The sequence below is a fragment of the Heterocephalus glaber genome, unplaced genomic scaffold (genome assembly GCF_053883595.1).
Source record: "Heterocephalus glaber isolate CG9 unplaced genomic scaffold, H.glaber_assembly_v1.0 deba00001781, whole genome shotgun sequence".
Taxonomy (NCBI): Eukaryota; Metazoa; Chordata; class Mammalia; order Rodentia; family Bathyergidae; genus Heterocephalus; species Heterocephalus glaber.
The window spans coordinates 4,120,334-4,144,423 of NW_028258467.1; the positions used below are offsets into that span (position 1 = coordinate 4,120,334).

A 24,090-nucleotide genomic window follows, 5' to 3' on the forward strand; every position below is an offset into this window, starting at 1 on the left:
GTCACCAGATGAAGCCATATCCTGGGCTTGCAGGGCTTGGGTCCCAAAGGGTAGCCAGGAACCCCAGGATTCCACCCCCTCTTCTGTTAGCCTATGTCAGCCCTGGTCTGGGCAACCCTTCTCTTCCTAGCAGGGGACTGAGGGGGCCAAGCAGGAGTTGGGGTCTTGGGGTCTTTTTTTTTGGTACCGGGGATCAAACTCAGGTCCTTGTGCTCGCGAGGCAGGCGGTGGAATCACTGAGCTAAATCCCTGGCCCAAGGACTTGGGGTCCTTACCAGGCGTGCCTCTGCCCCCACTGGTAAAGTGAGCGAAGGGCTAGAGAGGGGCCAACTTGGTTGAGGTTAGGGGACTTTTATTGCTCACTGGGTCTTGAACTCAAAGGTGCCCTGTGGTGGAAGTTCTTAGGAGGAGAGACTAACCAGCCAAAATGGGCCCTGCCCTTGTTCCCCAGCCATCCCTCCACAGCCAGCCTCCCTGCTGCCTGGGCCCAGGTGAGGCCTGCACAGAGCTGGCAGGTGCCTGGTCAGAGCCAGTGGTCACTGGAGTATGACCCCTCTTCTACACTTGCTGACCCCTTCCTGTTCCTTTGGTAGCCTCAAGGTGGCCCATCTAAGAAGAAATGGCATTAGATGGAGACATGGTGTTCCTGTCCCACAACCTGTCCCTGTGTGGTAGCATTTGCCCCAGGGCCCTTCCTTAGCCAGCTTCCAATGTAGCGCACCACCCTGTGGTCCAGCTAGTCCCCATCTCCTGCATGAAGCAACCAAGGTCACAATGTGAACAAAGCTGATTCCAGTTGGCATTTTCTGCCTCTGTGGGTTCAGTGCTGTTGTGTGCATGCACATGTAGTAGTGTGTGTACACACTTGTGTTACATGCATGTGGTCAAGTATGGGTGCAAGGGGTCGGGGGGGGGCAGTAGGAAGACTTTTTAGTGCTGCTGGTTGCCTCCAAAGGGAGGCACTGGAGTATAACAAGATCAGATAGGAGTGTGGGCCAAGAGCTAAGAATAGGGTTGGGTACAGGTTTCAGGCGCAGGTTCCTGGCTCAGGTGCCAGGCAGGAAGTCACTGGCTAGAGACAGAGAACAGAACTGGACTGGGGCAGTGGAGCCCAGGTTTCTGGGGAATGGGGCAGAGCCCAGCTCAGGTCATAAACCAAGCTGAGAGGAGGCATCTTGGGGAGAGGCGAGGGTTAGGACCCAGGGTACTACAAGCCAAGACCAGGAGGTGAGCACCGTGCTTAGAGGAAGCCCCATCTCACCTCCATGGCCTTCTTGGTGTCCGGGACCCTGCAGGTGGCTGCACAGCTGGCGGATGCTCAAGACAGCCTGGGGAGAAAGGTAAGAGGTTCCATTTGGTCCAGCCCGCTCCTGACACCCAGATGTGTCCTCTGCCCAGCTCAGCTCTGACCTTACCTCCCCAGGGGAAGTACAGTATGCATGGGTCATGGGTGGCCCTGACACTCAGCAGCCCTAGGGTGTCTGCCACTACTGTTGCTGCCCTGGACCATGTGTTCCAAGCCCTGGGCTTTGAAAATCATAAGAAGAATGAGGTCTCGGTCCAGGTGAGCCCTCTTCCTTCAGCCTCAGCCCCCGCACCCACCCCCACTAAGCTCGCCAGACTCAGGGCAGACCTTGGCTCTTACCCTTAGGGCATCGTTGAGGAGCTGATTCAGTTCCAAGATCAGCTGGATGCCCAGGGGGGCCCTGTGAGCTGTGCCCTTGCAGCCTTGGTGGCCCCCAGTAGACAGCTGAGGCAGCCGCTGCCACTGGTCCAGGAGCTAAGTCGTTGTGAGGCCTTGCAGGGCTGCCCCAAAGTTTTCCTGCTGCTCTCTAGTGATCCTGGGGGTGAGTGGCTGGGCTGGGACCCCAGATCAAAGTGGGGGTGGGGGTGTGCTGAAGAGCTGGGAGCTTCTCTCCTGCCAAGAGGCGTTCCTGCCTGCTTTTCTACCAGCTGGCTGGGAGCCTGGAGCCTTCCTTGCTGGTCTGGAGGAGATCTGCAGCTGCTCTTGTCACTGGTCCCTGCTGCAGCTGCTCACAGAAGTGGGGGCCACAGAAAGGGTGTAGGGCGTCCAGGCTCACGGTCTCCCCAGCTCTTTGTGCTCCCCTGAGCCAGTTTCAGTTAAGTCCATTCTCATGTACCCTCCCCCGACCTTTATGTGCAAAGGCAGTATGAGTCTTGGAGTGCACCCTAATTCTCCAGGCGCCTCCACATACTCCAGGCTGTCTCCAGCCCCATGTCATGCCCTCCTTGCTGTCTTTTTTTTAATTTTCTTTTTTTTGGTACGGGGGATCGAACTCGGGTCCTTGCGCTTGCACAGCAGGCAGTGAAACCACTGAGCTAAATCCCCGGCCTTTCTCCTTGTTGTCCTATCCAGTCTTACACAGTCCTTTCCAGGCTGTTAGTAGTGTCCTCCTTCCTGACCTCCTGGTATCCACACTGGATACCAGCCCCTTTGACACATACAGGCAGTGACTGTTGCCTGTTAGACTGAGGCACTCAGGCTGGGTGCCCAGGGTCTGAAGGTCTCACTGGGGACCTGGGTGGTGCCTGGAAAATCCTGGAGGTGGGGGATGTGGGCACCAGCTCTGCTCCATGGCTCTCCCAGCCCTGGTGTCTTCCCATGTAGTCCCACCCTAGGAGGCTTCCTCCCCAGCCTGCCCCACCCTCTGTGCCCACTGACCCCTGGGATGGGGGTGGGTGATGAGATAACCACTTGAGGGCCTCGATGCCCGAGGAAATAAATGACCTTTAGACTGAACCAGAGCCTAAGTATTGCCTAAGTCCTGCATTCCCTATTCTCTACCCTCCCTCTGGCAAGTGACCCCAAAGAGCTTGTAGTAGCCCTGAGCCTGCAGTCTTTCCCTGGAGTCAGGTTCTGACTGCCTACTTGCAGTCTGTTCCTCATTCCCTGCAGAGCAGCCCCTCAGGTGGCTGTGGGCTCCACCCTCCTAGCTCTTCTGCAGGGTGACTGAAGAGTCTGCTGGGGACACCTACTGCCTAGTCTTCTGGAGCTCCTTGCCGGGTCCCCTGTGCCTGGCAGGTGTGGAGCCCTGGAGGCCTGAGGTGAGGAAACATGGTGGGGGTCCAACTATGTAGCCACAGTTGCAGATGGGACAGAGGCTGAGACCCAGGTGAGGGAGACGACGAGCTGGGAGTCCCCTCAAACCATACTGAGCACCCACTGGCCTTCTCTGTAGCCAGACCCTGGTCCCAGTGTTCAGTATGACATGTCTGGGGCCAGAGCTGCCCTCGTCCTGGCCATGGTCCAAGACTGGCCTGGGGCACAGAATGACCCGGAAGCACTGGGAGACCTGTGCCAGGCCCTGGGCTTTCAGACTACTGTGAGGCCAGACCCTACAGCTCAGGTAAGGAGAAATCCAGAACTTCTGGTGGTGCTTGGCAGGAGAGGCTTCCCCTCCCCTAGGACTCTGGGACGACCTCCTGGACCTCTCCCACATCATGACCTGAAGTGTACCCACAAGTCTAGCCTTCATCTTCCTGGCCGCATGCATGGGACAGTCACTTTCCCTGCCTCAGGAAGCTGGTCTCCAGGGCTCCCTGCGCTCTTATGCTGGCTGGTCTCTGCTTCCCCAGTGTAAAAGCTTTCCCTCCAACAGTTTTGTTTTCTTTGTTGGAAACACATCAGCCCACTGCCCTCTCCTCATGCCTCTTAACCTATTCCCCACTGGGGCAGGAGAAGAATTGGTTCCGGAAAGCTAGACCTCCACATCGCCTCTAAAGAGCTTGTGCTAAGTGTTGCAGAGTAAGGGCTTCCTCTCTGGACTTGAGGCTGGCTGGCAGCAGGTGGAAGTCCAGTGGCAGAAGATGGGGAAGTGCTCTCAGCCCAGGGTGGGAAGCCAGGGGCCGAGGCCCAGTCTTCAACTTTGTCTCTACTCCAGGCATTCTGGGAGGATCTGGCTCAATTCCAAGAGAGGCTGGACACCTACAAGGGCCCTGTGAGCTGTGCCCTTGTGGCCCTGATGGCTCATGGGGGGCCACAGGGACAGCTGCTGGGGGCTGATGGGAAAAAGGTATAGCCAGAGGCACTAGTGTGGGAGCTAAGCCGCTGCCCAGTGCTACAGGGCCACCCCAAGATCTTTCTGCTTCAGGCTTGCCATGGGGATAAGTGGCCTGGCCTCCTGCCCATCTCTCCTGACTTAGATTTCCTTAGCCAGCCATTGGTCTCCCACTCTTGCTGCCCATCTCCAGGAAGCCTGAGTGCTGGCCCTTCCCACCCCTTCTCCCATTCTTCCTTCCTACAGTCAAGTCCATGAACTTGAGCTCTTAACCCTCAGCCTGGTCAGTCAGTGCTCTGAATGTTTGAGCCTGTCAGGCCATTTCTTGAGCTCTGGGCACTGTGTCCTTGCCTTGACCCCACAGTTTACATGGGGTCTGTACTCTGCAGGCTCCCCACCAAGTGAAATGATCTGGCTCCCCTTCTTTCCCCAGGAAACAGAGATGCTGGGGTGGAGCCACCAGCTCTCCCCTGGTACTGGCACTGGTTCTGCGCACCTCGAGCCACCCCTTCCCAGGCAGCTGTCCTCCAGATCCATGTGCATACCCGAGGTGGGTCTTGCTTTCCTTCCAGAGCCTGGGCTTGGGCGGGGTTGGTGGCAGGAACTGTCCCGAGAACATTTCCAGGGTTCTCAGCTGGGTTCCTGCCATCACCTCTGTCCCCTCTTTGCCAAGATGATGGGAGGGGGGATCTTCCTAAAGTACAAGGGCCTTTGGGAAGCAAGAGCTGCTTCCCTTCATTGAGCCTGGCAGTGACTTGGCACTGAGCTGTGGTCACTGGCAGTGACTTGGCTGAGCTTTGGTCTTCGATTTATCTTTTTTCTCCCTGCATTTTTTTCTACTGTCCTGGGTTGCCTTGAGCCAGAGAAGGGGAGACCCTAGGTCTGGTGGAGTCTCAGGATGCTGTGATTGGAGTGGGCTCCTTTTGCAGGCAGCCCTTCCAGAGGCCCCACTTCAGGGAGCTCTGACCTGGCAGACGTTCTGACAGTGTACGCAGCCACTGAGAGTAAGATGCCTGTTGGCCTTTATGTGGGGTCTGTTTCCTGCTTTATGACCTGGAGTGACCTTAGGGACAGAAGGGCTTGAGGTTGGGGGGACACAAGAGCCAGCTGAGTTGCATTTAAGCCATCTTCCTTCTATGGTTTATTATTTGTATTAAGAGTAATGATGGCCAAGTGTGGTGGCACATGCCTGTAATCTTAGCATTTGAGGCAGGAGGTTGAAGCAGGAGGACTGTGGTAAGTTTGAGGCCAGTCTGGGCTACATAGTGAGTTTAAAGCCATCTTGTACTTCATAGTGAGACCCTGTCTCAAAAACCAAACAAAAGAGTAATGATAGTGAGCATGTATCGTGCTAACTGTGCCAAGCACTCTGTGTGGATAATTTTCTCCACGCTGTAAGTTCTACAAGGGCTCTGCTCAGTGCCCAGTACCTAGTAGGACCACAGTAAATGTTCACTATTGAATCTACTCACATGTTTGCTTTGCAGATATAGAGCAATAATTTATTCCAGATGTAAGAAATTCCTGCCCCCTGCCCTGTTCTCTGGCAGGATCCCTGGGATCATCTCTGCTTGCTGCCTCCCACTCCCACCTACAACTGGCCCCTGGGAGGTGGGATGTAGTGGGCAGAGGTCTAAGTTAATTCTCTGGCCCTGGTTCCCTGACCTAGGCTCTGTAGCCTATTGGGACGAGAAGGGTTCAGACTTTGTCCAGATGCTGGTGGAAGTCGTCAGAGCCAACCCTGGGGGAGACCTTCTGGAGCTGCTGACAGAGGTGTGAGTGGTGGGTGATCAGCAGAGAAGGCTGGCTGGGGCCTTCTCCCAGCCCTGGTGTTCTGATCACCTCAGGTCAATCCTTTGGTAAGGAGGCATTCCCCTGCTCTCAACAATATGAGCTGACCAAACACTTGTCAAATGAGATCAACAGAAGTTGTCACTCACATGCACTAAAGGCCAGGGGAGGAACACACTGAAGGCCATGGGGGTCCTTGGGAAGCACTAGGGAGCAGAGGGTACCAGGAGGGGCTGTGGGAAGTGTTCTTCATAGAGACAAGAAGGTGAGGTGTTCCAGGGTGCCTGACAGGGATGGGGTTGGTTTGAATAGTTAGGCAGCTGGCAGGGAGGTGAAGCTGGTTTTGCTGAGGCTGAGGTGGGTGCAGGTAGTCTGGCTGATAGGGGAACTATGGGTGAGGAGACTCTCCCACTGGTGGGGGTCCTTTCTTTTCCTTGTTTTCTTTTTATGCAGTACTGGGCTTTCGAGTTGAAATGCATCCCAAGCCTTTTTTCATGTTTTAAATTGAGACAGGGAGGCCAGGCCTGGTGGTGCATACCTGTAATCCCAGCACTTGGGAGGCTGAGGCAGGAGGATCACCTATAAATTTGAGGCCAGTCAGGGCAACATAGTGAGTTCAAGGCCAGCCTGAGGTACACACAGAGAGACCCGGTCTCAAACCATCACCCCCTCAAAAAAAATTGAGACAGGGTATTGGTAAATTGCCCAGGTTGGGCTCAAAATTGTAATCCTTCTGCCTCAGCCCCCCAAAGTACTGGGATTACAGGCACATGTTATCACACCCGGAGCTGCAGGGCTTTTCTGACAATATCGGGGAACTCGTGTTAGGCCTTTGGGGCCCTGTGAGGCTCAAAGATGTCAAGGTAGTGATTGAAGCTTAGGCCTTATAGAATAGCAAGGGAGGGTTGCAGCGGGTGCTAGGTTGAGCCCTGCGGGACCTAAGGTCCTGGGCTCAGGCTGAGTGTGGTCCCTCAGGTCAACAGGCGGGTGTGTGAGCTGGAAGTGCTGGGCCCTGACAGCGAGAAGCGATGCTCCCCGAAAGGCCTTCCTGGAGATACGCAGCTCACTCCGGCGCCAGCTTTGCCTGCAGGCCTGACCGCCCTGCTTCATCCACAGCATCCAGCTTCCTCTGCAGCATCCAGCTTCCTCTGCAGCATCCAGCTTCCTCTGGGCTACCAGTCTCCGCGCTTTGGACGCGGACGCCTAGATGATGCACAATAAACATTTGTTGATGGTCGCTGCTTTGGGACAGTAGTTGGTCTTGGAGATCTGTAAATAAGTGAGATGATGGATGTAAAGTACTTGGCACAACTGTGCCCCTGGGAACTGTGCCCCTTGTCTGGGTCTAAGAAATACAATGAGCTGGGCTGAGCTGGACTTGGGAGTGGCTCAGGGCCCACATTCCCCTCGCAGCCTTGTCCCCAGTCTCCACCTGGTGCTGGGCCTCTGCCTTCCCGGCAGGTCCAGCCCAGACGGTCAGAAAGAGACCATCACAGATTCACCAGTGCCGCGATGGGACAAACTCAGGGCCGGGGGAGCGGTGGGCAGTCCTGACACAGGCAGCGGGCAAGTAGGGGAGGAGATGGGAAAGGTAGGGGCGACTAGGTTCACCGGACGCCGAGCGGTCCTTGAAGACTGCGCAGAACTTCCGGACTCAGAGCCCTGAGGGGCGGGATTTCAGTCTGAACCAGCCTGCTGGGGCGTACTGCGCAGGCGCTCAAACAAGCTTTATGGAGAAAGCTGTAAGCCAAACCAATGTGGGGCCGCGTGGCCTAATGGATAAGGCGTCTGATTCCGGATCAGAAGATTGGGGGTTCGAGTCCCTTCGTGGTCGCTGCGGAGTGGTTTTTTTCTTGTTGTTGTTGTTTTTTTTTTCTTTTCGTTTCTTTTTTTTTTTTTTTTTTTTGGCTTGAAAGTTTTTCTTTTCGCATGATGTGCCCTGCGCCAGCCTAGGGCACTTTAAATGCCCGGGTCTCTCGCTCCCGTCGTCCTGCTGTCGAGCCAAGGCCAGAGCCAAGGTTGCGGCTAGGTCCATCCCAGGTACTGGCCAGACAGTATAAAGCTAGAGACAGCGAGCTACGAGAATTTGTGTTCAGGCTGTGAAAAGTGACAGACGCGTGTTCGGGTTGCTTGGGGTGAGGGTCCGGAATTGTTCCAGGGGATCAAAGGACGTATGAATTAAAAAATCTAATAGTCTATTATGCTGATGTTCCACAATATAGTGACCATAACTAGGACCACTGAATTGTAAACTTGAAAATGGGCAACTCACTGAGACTCCTTCTCAAAAACAAACTAAATTAATTAAATAAAAAAGGAAAAAAAATGAAAGGCTGGGAACATAGCTGTGTTCAACTTCCAGTTCCTCCTCCCACACAAAGGTTAGAAACAGCAAGTTTTGTTAACATTTTTTTAAACAGTGAAATAAAGCTGGTATGGTGGCTCACTCCTGTAATCCCAGCACTCAGGAGGCAGAGCCAAGATGTTGGTCAGCGTGACTGAGTTCAAAGGCAACCTGAACTACAGAAAGACCGTGTCTAAAAGCAAACAAAATTTAATAGATTATTTAGTTTTTGCAATGGTTCTGTACTCGTAAATGGCTAGTATAAATGTACATTTAACATTTTAAGAGTTAGAGCATTGAGTTGACATTTCGCCTGGAAACATTTTTCTCAGATAAACTCGAGTTCTGGCCAAAGTGTAGTGACGCGGAATAATCCAAATGCAGAGCAGCGGTGCCCTGGCAACGGACGGGCGGCGGGCGCAGGTGTCCTGAGGTTGTGCGGCCTCGCTTTAACATTTCCGAGATGTTTCCGTGTTTTAATAAGGGCTCATTAAGTACAGGTAAGTTGTATAAGAACAACTTCAAGAGGTCGAAAAACCCAAAGGACGTGCCAAGAAGATAACGGGGGAAACCTCAGGTTAGCGGATCTTTAAAAGAAAAAAAAGGGAGCCCGGCGTATCGCCACGAGTTTGAGGCCAGACTGGGCTACGTAGTTCAAAACCGACCTAAACTACACAGCGAGACACTGTCTGAAACAAAAAACCAACCAACAAACACAAAGTACCCGGTAATTGATGTAAGGAACTCGGGAAAGAAGGACTGAGTCCGATGTGTTTCCCATGCTACCATTCGGGTGGGGAACTGGCCATTCATTGTAGAGCATATTTACATATTTTTCCATATGCAGTGTACCTGTATTAAAGGACTCGTCCAGGATTTGAACCTGGGCTTCCTAGCATCCGGAGCGAGACATAAGGACTGGGGATGGCGAATCTATGGCATGTGTGCCACAGCGGGCTGTTTGTATCACTGAAAGCTCTGTTATTGTGTTTTTCTTTTAATGTATGAGTTGTTTTTTCTAAACCAAAACCTCAGTAGTCAGGTTTAATGGCAGTGTTGGCCCTTTGCAATAAATAAGTCGGTTTGGGTTGCATTTTGGGCACTCAGTCTCTAAAAGGTTTGCCATCATGCACCAATAAACTGGGATAAAACTCCCTTTTCTGTGCCTATCAGGTCCATTTCCACCTGCGCATCGCCTCTGGATTTCCAAGTTGCCCTAGAGTGGGTACGATCTGAGTAGGAGTATGGAGAACTGAGAACCCACCAGATGGAAGAACAGGAGAAAGGCCAGGATGAGACAGAGGCTGTGTGGGATCCCGTGGGAGCAATGTTGAGACTGGTCCAAGACCAACTGAATACTTGTTTTCTTGTCAGCTCTGGTGGCCTAGTGGATAAGGCATTGACCTCCTAAGCCAGAACTTGTGGGTTCGAGTCTCACCTGGGATACAGAGGCTACTTTTTAGGTCTTTAAGAGAAATTGGAAAAAGTGAAATGTAGCTAGCTAACTATACTACACGACATATTCCCCCAGCAGAGGAACACAGCAAATTGATAAACTTCACAGAGCTTTAGGTTCATACTAGTTAGAAGGTAACTTTCAGAGAAGATGTGTATGTTTTCAACTTTTAGAAAAGAGTGCTTGTATTCTTTATTTTAGGGAACATTCATTCAGCTTCATGATACAAGAAAAAATGGATTGTTCCTTTTCTAGGTGAACAAATGTATTGTGATTGTGTGTGTCTACACACATATATATTTAGGGGAGGGGGTGCTGGGGATTGAATCTAGGACTTCTTGGTTGTCCATACTCTACCACTGAGCTACATCCTTAGCTCCCCCTTTTAATATGTATTGTATTTATTTTGAGCAGGATCTTGCTATGTAGTTCAGGCTAGCCTTGAACTTACTATGTAGCTCAGGCTGGCTTCAAAGTCACAGTAATCCTCCTTCCTCAGCCTCCCCAGTGCTGGGATTACAGGTGTGAGCCACCGCTTCCAGTGTCATATGCATTTCTAAATCACTGTCCTTTACAGACACATTAAAAAAAGAATACGTAAAACAACTAATTTTCTTAAAATCGCGGGCTGGATGGAAGTATAGACAAAACAAGCTTGTCCATGAGCTGATCATCATGTAAACCGAGGGACACAAGGGTACACAATACTATTTTCTCTGCTTCAGTACATGTTTGAAATAGTCTGTAATAAAGTTTTCCTTTTTTATCCATCTAATATGTAGGTAACCCCAGACTCAGGTCCTTGTTCGGGGTGCCAACTGTAGGTGAGCCCGGGTCCCAAGCCCTATGCTGGTCTTGTCCTGGGACCTAGACCTGCCACTTTGTTATCTCTGATCTGGGGGTGAATGAGGCTGAATGACAAAGAGACATGGAGTTAGCTCAACATGCAGGCAGCCAGGGGCTCTCACCTGTAGCAGGCAGAAGAGCCCCATGCCTTTGGCACACTTTGCCTTTATTCACACAAATACAGGCACAAGCAATCAAAGTAATGTAAGATACATCTGCTTTCCAATATCCCCATTAGTACATATGCTGGTTAACAGCTTACTCTCAGCTGTCTTAAGTTTTCCCTAATATGCAGTCACCCTTGAGTGCAGCCTTTCTCCTTTGTGCTCATAGAGGAGGCCAATTAGGCCTCAATTCTCCCCTGGTCTCAACACTAATACATGACTTTAAGCTGGGCATGGAAGGTGGCATATGCCAGTAATACCACGCTTGGGAGGCTGAGGCAGTTGGATTTGGATTGTGAGTTGGAAGCCAGCCTGGGCTACAAAGAGAATTCAAGACAAGTCAGAGCTAAACAGAACAAAACAAGACATGATTTCACTCTTGAGGTAAAAAATCTCCCCAACTACAAGGGATGGTGTAGAGTAAAATTGGAAGCCTCCTATGCCCCCAAAGGAACCATTGCTGAAGCCGTGTCACAGATTAAAACAGAGTTCTGGGGGGTGGAGGTGTAGTTCCATGATACAGCACTTGCTTACCATGCTCAAGGCCCTGGTTTTGATCCCTGGGACCACACAAGCCCTGTGGCTTTGCTCCTCCCACTTCTCTGAACACCCTGGACCCCATCCCCATCATCTCTGCTAAAGTCAGGGGTCTCATCTCAAAGCCATTACATTTCACTGTTCATACACTGCCTGCAGACAATGGCCACCACAGAGTTATTTAAGGATGCTAATGCTTCCCCGACCAATAGTTTCTCTTCTCTTCTCTGGGCCTTCCCAGCAGGACAGTCATGGACATGTCATGCAGAAGAGACTCACTCCAATATTCTACTCACTGAGTTTGACAAGTTGAGGCAGGAGGATCACAAATTCAAGGTCAACCTGAGCAACTTAGATTTGAGACCCTGTCTCCAAGTTTGTTTGTTTCTTGTTTGAAACAAAGTCTTACTATGTACTTCAGGCTGGCTTTGCACTCACTATGTAGCCCAGGCTGTCTTCGAAGTTGCTGCCATCCTCCTACCTCAAAAAATTAAAAAATTTAAAGAGGCCCAGGGATGTAGCTCAATGTTTAATCCCTAGTACCAAAACAAACAACCACCAATGTTTTTTTTTTGGGGGGGGGGTACCGGGGATCAAACTCAGGTCCTTGTGCTTGCACAGCAGGAAGCAAGACCACTGAGCTAAAACCCCAGCCTGACAACCAAGGTTAAGAAGGAACTTTTGTGTACATTTTGTTTATAAAATTTATGTAAATTTCAACTTCAGAATGTAGAATTAATGACACCAGAATCAATAGTTTTGGAGGCATTTTGTGGTGTGCTGGTCAAACCTCTAGGCTCTGGGTCTGTCTCCTTGATCTGGCAACAAATTCTCCTGTGGAGGACAGTAAATTGAGTTAAGTGGAGTCAGCTGCCTCAGTCCACTTGGTCTCAAAGCATTCACCTTTTTGTCGCCGACAAAAGTTACGCCCAACGTGGGGCTCGAACCCACGACCCTGAGATTAAGAGTCTCATGCTCTACCGACTGAGCTAGCCGGGCTACACAGTGAAGTGAGCTCCCTACAGACTAATTGGAGTGTTGCAAGAGTTGCAAGCGCCCAAACTGGTAGGGACTTGTTCCGGATCCGAAGGACCTGCATCGCGGGTGCTGGAGTGCTGCTGAGCCGGCGTAGACCAAGCCTGCAGTTTGGTGAAAACCCCACTTAAGGAATGAGTGGTGCTGGGGCCAAATAGTGGTCGATCCTCAAATTCAAACTCAGCACCCTCAGGTCCTCGTCGAGGGAACAAGCCGGGGAGACCTCCTCCTTCCCAGAATCTCACTAAGACCCTGTATCCCTGGCCAGGGCAGGTGGGAGGCAAAGTTTGGAGAGTTCGCAGGCCGCCCGTTTGGGAAGAGAAGAATCCTGACCCCAGCTCTGATTCCTGTGTCGGGGTCTCAGAGTTGCGCAGGTTTTCCTGGCCGACCTAGGTCACAAGGTGCTTGGCTGAGGTCGGGACCCCGCGGGGTCTGGCGGGGCCCTGGCCCTCCCGGCCGGCCGGTTGGGAGGCGGCAGTCCTCGGTTTCATTCTCGTTGGTCTCGGGCTTGGGGACCCCGCAGGATGAAAGTTCTGGGTTGGCATCTGCCGTGAGACCCCGACGCTCACGCAGGCTGCTCAGGCTCCACTCCCTTGTGGGCACGGCCGCAGCCACTGGTCTTCCTGACGGCTCAGACGTGGGCCGGGGACTTGGGGCTGTCTTCTTTCTGCGAAGGCCCCTGAACCGCCCCACCTACTCTGGGCTCCCTGAAACTGGCGCCCAAATACGCCCTGCGCAGCCTTAGGGGACGAGCCCGGAGGCCAGCCCCAGGCGGGGCGGAGCCGGGGGCTCAGAACTGCAAGGATCCTAGTCAGCTTTTTCCTCTAGGGCGGCTCGTTGGTCTAGGGGTATGATTCTCGCTTTGGGTGTGAGAGGTCCCGGGTTCAAATCCCGGACGAGCCCACTTTTTTCTGCGGACACACTCTTGGAGTCCCGGCTCTGGGACGCAGCGGCTGGGGCCCTGGGACTGAGGCTTGGAACTCAGAGTTCTGGGTGTGGCTGAGGAATGGAACCCAGACAAAGGAGTGTGAGACCTAGCCCCAGGGATCCAAGAGGAGGGCAAATCCCTTCCCCGACCCTGTCTCTGCAGATGTGTAGGTGACACATGCCAGGCAATTGTGGGGTCTCAGGATGGAGCTTGCTCTGAGCATACAGTTTTAAGTGTCATGAGTTTAAATACTGGATGAGCCCTCGTTTTCAAAGCCCTTCCCTCTGCCTTCGGTACTGGGGATCGAACCCACATCCTTCACACTGAGCTACATCCCCAGCCCCCCCCCCCCCCTTTTTTTAAAGACAGGGTCTCCCAAGTCTCTAAATCCAGGCTGGGCTCCAATTTGTGATCCTCCTCCCGTAACCCCAGAGTACTGGCATCACAGGTGTGCCTTTTTCTTTGGAGGGGCTGTCAGAGGCGCCTTCCACAACAAAGAGGAGGAAAGGAGCCAGAGGATGGGGCGGCTGTGCTCCAGACATGGGTCTATTCTCCACGTTAGAAGAGAGGCAACGCTTTAATAGGTTATGTTAATCCTGGTACAGTGAGGCCAGCAGAGGAGAAGACACTGCTGTTGAAAAAACAAATTTTTTTTTGTTGCTCCCAGTTTTCAAGAGGTGGGGGCATACCACCATAGGCTCCAAAACAAAGTGAGGGTGAGCAGATGGGAGGAGAGATAATCAGGAGCCTGTACAGTGGTTTTCCTGGAAGGAGCCAACCAGGAAGTAAGCAGGTTTGGATTGGCTGGTTTGAGTAATTTCAGTATCTCTGGGGCATGGAACTCTCCCTAGTTGTCTAGTACCTGGCCCTCGGTGACTAGGGCAGATGGACAGTAGCCAATGGGTGAGGACCCCATAAAGGGGGTCACTGGGGGTAGGCGAGGGTGGGTTTTGGTTTGGTGAGTTTGCATTTGAAGATGTACAGTCCTGGAGGAATTGTTTGCTATCTCTAGGAACTGGCTCACCTAGGAGGTGTGGTCTCTTCACAGCCAATGAAGCCCCCAGGTCAAAGCATCAGAATGCAAAAAATAAGAGATGGTTAATTATGTCAGGGACTGAGGGTTTTGGCAACTTTGGGGCCTCTCAAGCTGGGAAGAATGACCCAATCTGGGTCCTAGAGTCAAGTAGACCTGCAGATTACTGTCCCTGTCAGGTGAGCTGAGCACAGAGTGAGAGCTCCAGAGTATGTACCCACTTCACCAGTGGGCATTGCCTCTGGCCTAAACACATAGCGCTCTCTCTCGCTCTCTCTCCCTTCTTTCTCACACTGGGTCTTGCTGTGTAGTTCAGTCTGGCCTTGAACTCACTATGTAACCCAGGATGTCCTTGAACTCAAAGAGATCTTCCTGACTCAGCCTCCCAAATGCTGGGATTACAGGCATGTGCCACCATACCGTACACAAATCTTTCTTCTTAATCGCAGGGTCTTATGTGCTGGGGGTCCCTTTCATGCTCCTGACCCTCAGGCTCCTAACCACAGTCAGGTCATTTGCTCAGAACCTGGGCCCACTAAATTGCCCGAGGAGCCCTCACTGGTCCCTGAGTAACCAGGATCCTCTCCAATCCCTTTTCCCGAGCCTGAACATATTAAGACTCTTGCTCTTTAGGGCAAAACCATTATCAGTCCCATTAGCTGAAGAGTGCCACTTCCAAATCTGTGGCATCGCTCCTTCGTGCAGGACCTAATCCCTTCCATTAGGTTGCTGCTGGGTTCTGTCCCCTCTACAGAGTCAGGCCCTGCCTCTAGCGACACTCAGCCACCATTTGTCTAGTGAATGAAAAGCAGATAGTTTAAGGGATAGATTACACAGAGGAGGAATGTCCCTGGGAACCAGATCTTGTACTCTATTTGGCTTCAAAGCCCAGAGGAGCTACATTTGCTTTTCTGGTCAATTGATGGCATGGATGGAGTCCCCAGCAGACCTGTGGGAATAGATGGGAGATAGGACCAGCACATGGTGAACCAGATTTGAGTTGGACCTCAGTGGCCAGACTGGGCCTGGGCACTGAAACCAGGTTTGCAGGTGTATGAAGAGGATGGAGAGGCTGTCTTCTGAAGAGCTGCCCGATTTCTTCCACTTAAGCCCCCCACCCTCTGCAGGGCCCTCCTGGGTGGCACCTAAGCTCCCATGTAAGGTTTGCATTCCTGGAGGAGAGTCCTTGGGCCTGAAGGGGCAGGTGAAAGAAGCTGGGGAGCTCCAGGGAATTATAGGCTGACAATAGCAAGAAAGGGGACAGCTGATAGAAACTGACAATTGGAAATCAGCCTGAGTAAGCTTACCTAGGGTAACAAGAGCCTGTTACTAGCCTGTTGATCTAGGGGTGTGATTCTCACTTAGGGTGAAACCTGTCCCAAGTTCAAATCCTAGACAACCCCTAGTTTTTTGTTTTTTTGGTTTTTTTGGTACCAGGGATCGAACTCAGGACCTTGTACTTGTGAAGCAGGTGGCAGAACCACTGAGCTAAATCCCTGGCTGACAAGTCCTCCTTTTAAGGACAAACAGGATGGCTCCCGTGAGCAATGTGACAAAGGCCCAGCCTTCATTAGGGGATCCTTTTTGGTAGTGGTTCCCTTTGGTTGCGAGTGGTTGGGGTCTGCTTTGCCTTCACCTTCTGGAAAGAGCAAACAGGTGGATTCCATCCTGCTGTTGACCTGTGCCTGTGGCCAGGGAGTTGCTGGAGTAACACCTCTCTCTGAAAGTGAAAGTCCTAGCAAAAGTTGCTTTCTAGACTGCACAAGGGCTCTTCTGCAGATGCACAGTTGTAGCAGAGCCTGGCTCTGCTATAAATCATCTAGCTCTAAATCTCAGACTTGTTTCTAAAGTTTCTTAAGCAGGACAGGAACAGCTTACGGGGACCTTTGGTGGGCTAATGGTGAGATGTTAGGGTACAGCTGACAGGAACTGGTCAGTTACTTCCTTTCCATCAGTCTCCTTATACCACCAGCAAGTCTGAAGTTAAAAGAGCACCCAACAGGGGCCTCAAACCCACAACCCTGAGATTAAGAGTCTCATGCTCTATTAACTGAGCTAGCCAGGCAACTACAAGTTATCACTGAAGTCATTTAACTATCAGCTAATCAAAATGCTAGAGCTGGTCGTGGTCCCAGAAAAAAAATGATACAGATGTGGCCATCTTGATGTACCTTTCTGCACCCTGCGTTTGGAGACTTCCAGGAGACAATGCTGCCTCCCTTAGATCCTGCGGTGCCGCCAGCAGAAATGGGTTGGGAATTGTACGCCGTCAGCTGGGAGCTTCGTGGCTGCTGCGCAGGGGACTTCAAGGCAGTTCTAGGTGGGGTTGAGGTTCAGGGTTACACCGACCTAGGAATCGACAGACAAGATTTAGTGGCCACCCGGGGCCCTCTTCCGTGAACAGGATTCAGGGGTAGACACGTGCAAGCTGATCCCACCAAAAAATAACCGCAAAAAATAACAAAATAAATCATCTGTGTGCGTATCTGTTAATAATCTTTTCTTATTCAAGTTGAGACTGCGGGTTCTTACCATGGCCAGGCCTCCATTGACACTCCCAGGCTGGGTGAAAAAGGGGAGCCTGTTACTGCTCCCACGTGGACAAAAGGAAAGTTGGGCCAACGTCGATTGAGCTTGCAGGTCGGTCGGAAGGCCCGTGGGGCCCTGGATTGCAGGACGAGGTGCCTCAGTAGCCGCTGTACAAATTCAAGAAGTGAAAGGGGAGGTGAGGAGAAACGGGGCGGGGGTCGAAGCGGTCCATTTCATGAGGCACCGGAGTTCTGGAGCCCCGCTGAGCACCCCGCCCTCCCCGCCCCCCGGAGGTTATCAGAAGCAGCAGCGCAGGCGGGGCCGAACCGCTCCCCAGCACGGTGCCCGGGCGGCTGGGCCGAGGGAAACTGGCCTGGAAGCCACACACGAGTGGCGGAGCGCGGCGTGTTCTGAGCGGAAGCTGCGCCGCCGTCCCTCAAACTGCTCAATTTGGGTCTCAAACTCAGGACTCGGAGATTAGGGACTGGCCGCCGGCTGGGTTAGGGAGCGAAATGACTGCCATCAGAGCCAGCTGCGCGCTCTTGCATAACGGGGACCCGCGGCTGCTGCAGCCGATCTCGTCTCATCGTCTCAGGGTTCCCGCTGGATTCTTTGCTCAAATACTCGAATCTCTGCTGCTGAAGGGGGGGCGGGGGGAAGGGCTCGTTCAGGATTTGAACCCGGGATCTCTCGCACCCTAAGCGAGAATCATACCCCTAGACCAACGAGCCAGCCCTTTAAAATTGTTTGCTTACTTATTCCCAGCCACCTCCACGCCATCTCCTGGGTCTTAGAGAGGTCCTGACCTAGAACAGAGGCCCCAGGCTAAAAATCCTAACAAATGGGAGGTGCACAACGCGGAGGTGAAAAGATTCATATTCTGCAGCTAGCTGAGGTAGGGGCAGCAGGGGATGGATGTAGGGTCCCAGCTACCAGGAGTCCCCGAGCGGGGACTGTGCTCACCTGTTAGAACGCCAGAGGGCCAGCTCTGTGGTAGTCACATCTATGTCGTCTCTCCAAATCTGCACCCAGCTTTGTTTTTTTTTCTTAGTACCTACCTTTAGGACACAGGATAGTGCAGCAGGGAAGGGTATACCTACAGCTCCCCGGCTAGCTCAGTCTGTAGAGCATGAGACTCTTAGTCTCAGGGTTGTGGGTTCGAGCCCCATGTTGGGTGTAGAGTTTTGATTACTACAGAAGCCATTGGTACACCAAGCCACCAAGAAAGTATGATTTCAGAGGATTGCCTCTCAACCCTAGCGTGTTGTCATCTATCTCTGGAACACCAAACCAGGTCAACTGCTGTCAAGTGGGTCTTGGGGACCCAGGTGCTGGGGCTGCCATTTGAGCTGGCCTCAGCACTTTTTTGTGGTGCTCTTAGAGTAAGAGCAATAACTCATAGATCATACCACTAAGTGAAATAAGTCAGACATAGAGGTTAAATATTGCATGCTTTCTTTACTATGAGAGATCCAAAATATAAATAAAAAAATTTTCAAAATATAAATAAATTAAAGAGTAAAATAAAAGAGCTATATTAAGAAACAGGGAGGTAGAGTCTGTAAAGATGGGAAGGCGATCTGAGAAGGTGGAGGGGGAAGATAGGGGCAGTAAAACTGGTCAGGATGCAATATATCTATGTACCAATCCCCCAAGCTGAATGTAATCACTATGTATGAGAAACATACACTAATAATTTAAAAAAAGATTAGGGAGGTACGAGAGAGGCTCTCATGCTTTTGTCCTTAAAAAAAAAAAAACAACTAGGGGGCCGGGGATGTAGCTCAGTGGCGCTGCACCTGTCTAGCAAGTGCAAGATCCTGAGTTTGATCCCCAGTACAGAAATGAAAAAACAAAACAAAATAAACAAACAAAAAATTCATGTCCAGTGCACTAGGTAGGTAGCTCCATGCACCTGCGTAGCTTTTTTTTTTTTTTTTTTTTTGGTACCAGGGATTGAACTCGGGACTTTGCCCTTGAAAGGCAGGCGCCGGAACCACTGAGCTAAATTCCCGGCCCCCTGTGTAGCTTTTTGAAGAAAAAAAGTCTTACTAATGTAGTACCCGTATTCGTTTTTGTCACAACTGTCACAAATTATCACAAACCGGGTGGCTTAACACAAGAGAAACATACTGTCCCTGTTCTGCAGGCCAGCAATGTGTCAGTGAGGCATCTCCTTCTTCACTTCTCCCAGCCTCTGATGGTTTCCAGCCATCTTCCGGCAGTTCCTTGTCCTGTATACACCTCCCTTCCATTTGGCTCTGCCCCCACATGGCCTTCCCTCTGTGTGTCTGTCTCCTATACTACTGTTTCAGGACAATAGTTACAGAGTTAGACCCATCCCATCCCACTACAACCACATCTCGACTTATTATAGCTGTAAAGATCCTATGTTCTGAGGTGGACATGAATTTGAGGGGGAGAGGACGCTATTAAATCCAGTCGTGTACCTTTTAAAAAAGAGTATATAAGGTTTTCCACCCTCCCAACCACCAGCCCCAGACGTGCGCCTCGGGTCAAGCGAGTTTCGCCAGGCCCAGGAAGGAGTCCGGGGTCTGTGCTGATCCAGTGCGTTCCGTCCTCCCCCAAGGCCGCCCTGTCCTCGCCTCGGCGCCCAAAGCCGCCACGTGGCTATAGCCCCCAAATTCGGAATCTTTCCTTGACCCTGGCCCTGCCCACAGCTCTTCTCTTCAGGGGGTCCTTGATCTGGGGCAATTCTGGGCGTGCACCCGGCCTCCAGCTTTGGCTCACCTGAGTGCCCAAGCCGATGGGAAGACAGAAGGTCGCCCTGGCTGGACCTAGAGCCGCACCGCGGAGCGAAACAGTCCCCGCTCCAGGCCCGCAGCGGCCTCTGAGCCTTCCGGGTTTACTGGGCGCCAGAAATCAGGGTTGGGGGCGTGGGCAGGGGTCGCAGAGGACACCTTGGGGGTTTTAAAGTGCGAGCCGGTCCGAGTTTTGGACCCAGAACTTCTTCCAGGCCTAGCCTCATGAGCCACTATATAGGCAGGGACTCCTTGTTCCGTCTATTTCTAGTTATCTGGGCCCCGAACCCCTAACCTCGCTGCCTAAAAAAGCTGCTCTCTAGTTTCGCATCCGGGAGAGGGAGGGACGACTGGGGGGGAAGTTTGTTAGGATGGGGGGGGCAGGGAGAAGGTGGTTTAGGCCCACTGCCTCTGGCGGGTCCGGCTCCAGCCTGGGGTTTCCAGGCCTCTGTCTGTCTGTCTCTTTGAGTGGGCGTGTCTTCCTTCCTTTCGGTCCACCTCCCGAAGTTCCCCGTAGGGAGATCCACCCCCTCGCTGATTCCAAACCTGAGACTCCAGGGCAATTTCCCCCAGTAATAGCGGAAGGGATTTGTGGACAATGGTAACTACAGACACTTAGGTAATTCCTGTACGTAGCCCGGCTAGCTCAGTCGGTAGAGCATGAGACTCTTAATCTCAGGGTCGTGGGTTCGAGCCCCACGTTGGGCGTAGTTTTTAACCACATCCACTACTTCTAATCAATATACTGGGACCCCTTGTGGCATTCTGAGTTAAAAGTAAAAGGAACCAGCACTCCTGGGCTCGTCCGGGACTTGAACCCGGGACCTCTCGCACCCGAAGCGAGAATCATACCCCTAGACCAACGAGCCAACTGCTTGAAAAAGTGTCTCCAATACGTCCTTCACATATCTCCCATTTCCGCATGCCTGGGGCACATTCCCAAAGGAGCTAAGCCCTTCCTTGCAGACAGGCCCTGAATAGAGAATCCTTGGAATCAGCCCAGTGCAAAGGACTGCTTCACAATTGACAGAGGCAGGGATGGTTAATTCCTGTCCCAAAAGAAAAGTGTGTGTGTGTGTGTGTGTGTGTGTGTGCGCGCGTGCGCGCGCGCACGCGCACGCGCCTAGGGGCCTTGAATGAGAAGGCATTTTGAAGAAAGACTGCTGTCCGGCTGAGCCCAGGGGCTTTAGAGCCGAGACTGCGGAGGGGGATAGAAAGGAGGGAGTGGATGGTCATCCAGTCAGATTCACCTTTCCACGGAGCTCTCAGCACCCTAGCCTGTCTGAGGCTGGGAAGAAGGGCACAGTTCTTTGGCTGTGGCAGTTCAGCCAGTCCCCTACAGTCCTGAGATTGGAGCCCTGCTGTCCAGTCTCCTTTTTCCCTAATTGGAGCCCTAGAACTTCCCGGGCATCTGGAAGGCTCAGCCCAAGGTTCCCATACCTATGCTGCTAGGGGAACACATGCGCTCTGAGAAGGTCCCTTAGGAGCAGCTGAGTTAGCTGAGGCCTCAGGTCAACAGACAGGCAGACCCGGCTGGCATTTGGTCACATGGGTAGCTTTGTGGGTGGAGCATTCGACTCTTCTTCCCAGGGTCAGGGGTTGGTATATCTTTTACTACACCTGGCCTACAAGGATGGCATTGGAGAGTCCCAATTCGCTGTGGATTTTGGCCCCACACGGCCTAGTTGGCTGAACCAGCCTGAGAAGGGCCTTCTGTTTGCGCATGTTGGAGAGACTTGTTTGTAAAAGCCAGTGTTCTTCATCCCAGGGAGCCATACTGAGTGACTGTCCTCAAAGATGTCTGTGTCCAGTACTGTCATCTGCCTCCCAGGGGGCCCGTAGATGACTTGCCACCCTGGAAGGCCAAGGCATAGCAGAAGGCAAGGACCAATGCCCAACACCCAGGGCCTCCTTACTTGAATTAGCAAAGGCCCTGGGGAAGAATTCTACAAGGGTTTTCCTCCTCAGGGACCACAACACAGCAATGCTGTACCTTATTAAAAGAGAAGAAATTCTGGTAACCTGGCTCCTCCAGCATTTGACCCTCCTCTATTCTCAGCAAGAATCTCAAGTTGGATCCATGAACCACCCATATCACCTTATTTCTCTGTTCACCTTTATGCCAGTTTCCACCCTGGCTCAGTAACACTGTTCAGAGCCCAGTCCCCAGGGGATTGTGTTGGAAGAGAGTATGACTCAGGTTCGATCAAGTAGAGGAAGGTGGGGATCCCAATCCTTACTAGTTTGGGAGTCCCCACCATCTACTCTGTTCTTGCCCCTCTTCCTATTAGAGACCTCCAGCCCAGGGAGGTGGCTGCCAGGATTCTCCCAGAAGCACCCAGTGCAGCTGGAGGGAGCAAGTCCTTGGGATTGCCAAGTTGCCCAACCTACTTTACCAGGAACTACCCTAGGAATATTTCACAGATCTCTGCCCACAGGGGCAGCTTGGTGCTGCTGGTACTTATATGCAGTTCTGTCCCACTGGCCTAGCCAGTGGGACAAGGGATGTTGACAGTAACGGTGGAGTAGCTAATGCTTACAGTACTTTGTTATGGTAATCCTTGCAAATTAGTACAGAAACTAAATATTTTCTAGCTATAAAAAGGAATGAAGCCAGGTGTGGTGGTATGCACCCATAATCCCAGCACTCAGGAGGCTGAGGCAGGAGAATTGCCATGAGTTCAAAACCAGCCTCGACCCTGTCTCAAATAACTGGAAAAAAAAAAAAAAGGAATGAAGTTAAAAAAGGAATAAAGTACTGATCCATGCTACAACAGAGATGAACCTTGAAAACATTATGTTAAGTATGAGAAGCTGGGACACAAACGACTATATATTATATGATTCCACCTATTGTATGTATAAAATGTCCAGAAAAAAATGTTCAGAATATCCAAATCCATGGGGATAGAAAGATTAGTGGTTGCCAGGGGATAGGGGAAGAGAGGAATAGGGAATGATTGCTAATGAGTAAGAGGTACCAGGTTTTTTGGTGGGGAGGATGAAAATATTCAGAGATTAATGCTTATTGTTGTATAACTTTGTGAACATACTGAAAAAACACTCAAGTATGTACTTTAAAATAATGGGTTTTGCCAGGTACAGTGCAGTTCCAGCACTCTAGGGGCTGAGACAGAAGGATTGCTTTAGCCTAGGAGTTTTAAACCAGCCTGGGCATATAGTAAGACCTCTCCTCAAAACAATAAAACAAAACAGGTGAGTTTTATGATATATGCGTTCTATTGCAATTTTTAAGATGCTGGGTTAAAATGTTTGCCAAAATTTGAGAATTCAGATACAGCATCCCTAACTGGCTTCTGTGATGTGAGACAAATCAGACCTACAATGAAGTAGGTGCTGTAGATAGTACAGAAATGGGGAAAGAACCTTCATTAGTGAGATATGTGGGGTTTTATTTCATGTTTATTGACTGTTTATTTTTCTTTCCTTTGTCTGTGATTCAGCTCTCGAGGCAGTTGGTTGTTTACTTGTGACTGTAACTGTCCAGCCAGCCTTCCCCAGACACTGTCTGGCTATGTGAACTTAGATCCATTGCTTAACCTTTCTGTGCCTTAGTTTGTCTTTTATAGACATGGAAATAATAGCTTGTACTCACTCATCAGTTGAAAACAATATGAATTAGTTAGTTTAGTTCAGTTAAGTCAATGGAGTTTGTTCCATATTCATTAACTATCAAGAATGACAAGTTGGGTTGTTCTTTTTTAAGACACCATCTCACTAGGCTGGTCTTGAACTTGTGGGTTCAGGTGATCATCCCACCTCAGCCTTCCCAAGTAGCTGAGACTACGGGCATGTGTCACTCTGACCATCTTGGATTTTCTTCTTGCCTTCCTTCTTTCCCTTTTATTTTACTTCCAGTAGCCAAAAAGAGGGTATATGGGAGAGATATATAGGATGTAGGAGAGTGGGTAGGGCTCCCTTTGCCTCCTTTGTTTCTTTATTTTTTTTCCTTAGTTTCTTACAGAAATTATTGAAGTTGGTGTTGTTGGCAGCCCAATGAAGAGATATAAGATGTGATGGAAATATACAGTGAAAGTTTAAATCTATTACAGTATGAGGTATATTGCCATTGATCCCCCTCAAAATACTCTCCCTCATCTCAAACACTTATCTCATTGTTCTTGCCACTTTCTGAAGCAGTTCTGGAAGTCCTCCTTCATAAGTGTCTTTCTGAGGTGTGATGAAAAATATGGTGATGGCTGGGTGTGGTGGTGCACACCTGTGAACCCAGAACTGGGGAGGCTGAGGCAGGAGGTTCATCAAGAGTTCAAGGCCAGCCTGGGCTACATAGTGAGACCCTGTCTCAAAAAACAAAACAAAACAAAAAACAATGGTGAATGCAGCAAGAAATGTTTTTAATGGTGAGCCCTCTGCTCACCAATTCCTACATGGAGTAGACCTGAGGATGGGAGTCTGACACTTCTCTCAGGGGACAGAGTACTGTTGTGCCCAGAATGCGAAGTCCCAAAGACCACCAGGAAGCCGTTCCCGATGCAAGCACACGAGGGTCATTTATTCAAGCTCGAGCAGGGGCTCTCAGCCGTCACCGATGCAGTGGATCAGAATTGAGAGCCCCGAATTTCAAATTAGCGGGGTTAGGGTTAGGGTTAGGGTTAGGGTTAGGG

The 24,090-nt window shown here is 51.2% G+C and overlaps 1 protein-coding gene, 1 long non-coding RNA gene and 5 other non-coding genes across 7 annotated transcripts; 4 read left to right on the forward strand and 3 right to left on the reverse strand.

The window, feature by feature from the left end:
- The first annotated feature begins 36 nt into the window (after window positions 1-36).
- On the forward strand, window positions 37-6,906 carry LOC101700519 (caspase-14). Its single transcript, XM_087203004.1, is given in 12 exon segments — window positions 37-1,340; window positions 1,424-1,564; window positions 1,652-1,847; window positions 1,954-2,042; window positions 2,956-3,066; window positions 3,201-3,368; window positions 3,903-4,126; window positions 4,454-4,556; window positions 4,933-5,023; window positions 5,689-5,792; window positions 6,786-6,839; window positions 6,841-6,906. Coding segments are annotated over 12 exon segments (1,422 nt in total). The 5' UTR covers window positions 37-1,265.
- Window positions 6,907-7,571: 665 nt separating this feature from the next.
- Trnar-ccg (transfer RNA arginine (anticodon CCG)) lies at window positions 7,572-7,644 on the forward strand. Its single transcript has one exon. It is a non-coding gene; the product is annotated as a tRNA-Arg (tRNA).
- Window positions 7,645-12,083: 4,439 nt separating this feature from the next.
- Trnak-cuu (transfer RNA lysine (anticodon CUU)) lies at window positions 12,084-12,156 on the reverse strand. The gene has a single exon. It is a non-coding gene; the product is annotated as a tRNA-Lys (tRNA).
- Window positions 12,157-13,023: 867 nt separating this feature from the next.
- Trnap-ugg (transfer RNA proline (anticodon UGG)) lies at window positions 13,024-13,095 on the forward strand. The gene has a single exon. It is a non-coding gene; the product is annotated as a tRNA-Pro (tRNA).
- A 365-nt stretch (window positions 13,096-13,460) lies between these two features.
- On the reverse strand, window positions 13,461-17,431 carry LOC110345756 (uncharacterized). Its single transcript, XR_002389350.2, has 3 exons — window positions 16,686-17,431; window positions 16,325-16,502; window positions 13,461-15,102 (listed from the first exon to the last, which is right to left on the reverse strand). It is a non-coding gene; the product is annotated as an uncharacterized LOC110345756 (long non-coding RNA).
- Window positions 17,432-20,079: 2,648 nt separating this feature from the next.
- Trnak-cuu (transfer RNA lysine (anticodon CUU)) lies at window positions 20,080-20,152 on the forward strand. Its single transcript has one exon. It is a non-coding gene; the product is annotated as a tRNA-Lys (tRNA).
- Window positions 20,153-20,241: 89 nt separating this feature from the next.
- On the reverse strand, window positions 20,242-20,313 carry Trnap-cgg (transfer RNA proline (anticodon CGG)). Its single transcript has one exon. It is a non-coding gene; the product is annotated as a tRNA-Pro (tRNA).
- Between the last annotated feature and the right edge of the window lie 3,777 nt (window positions 20,314-24,090).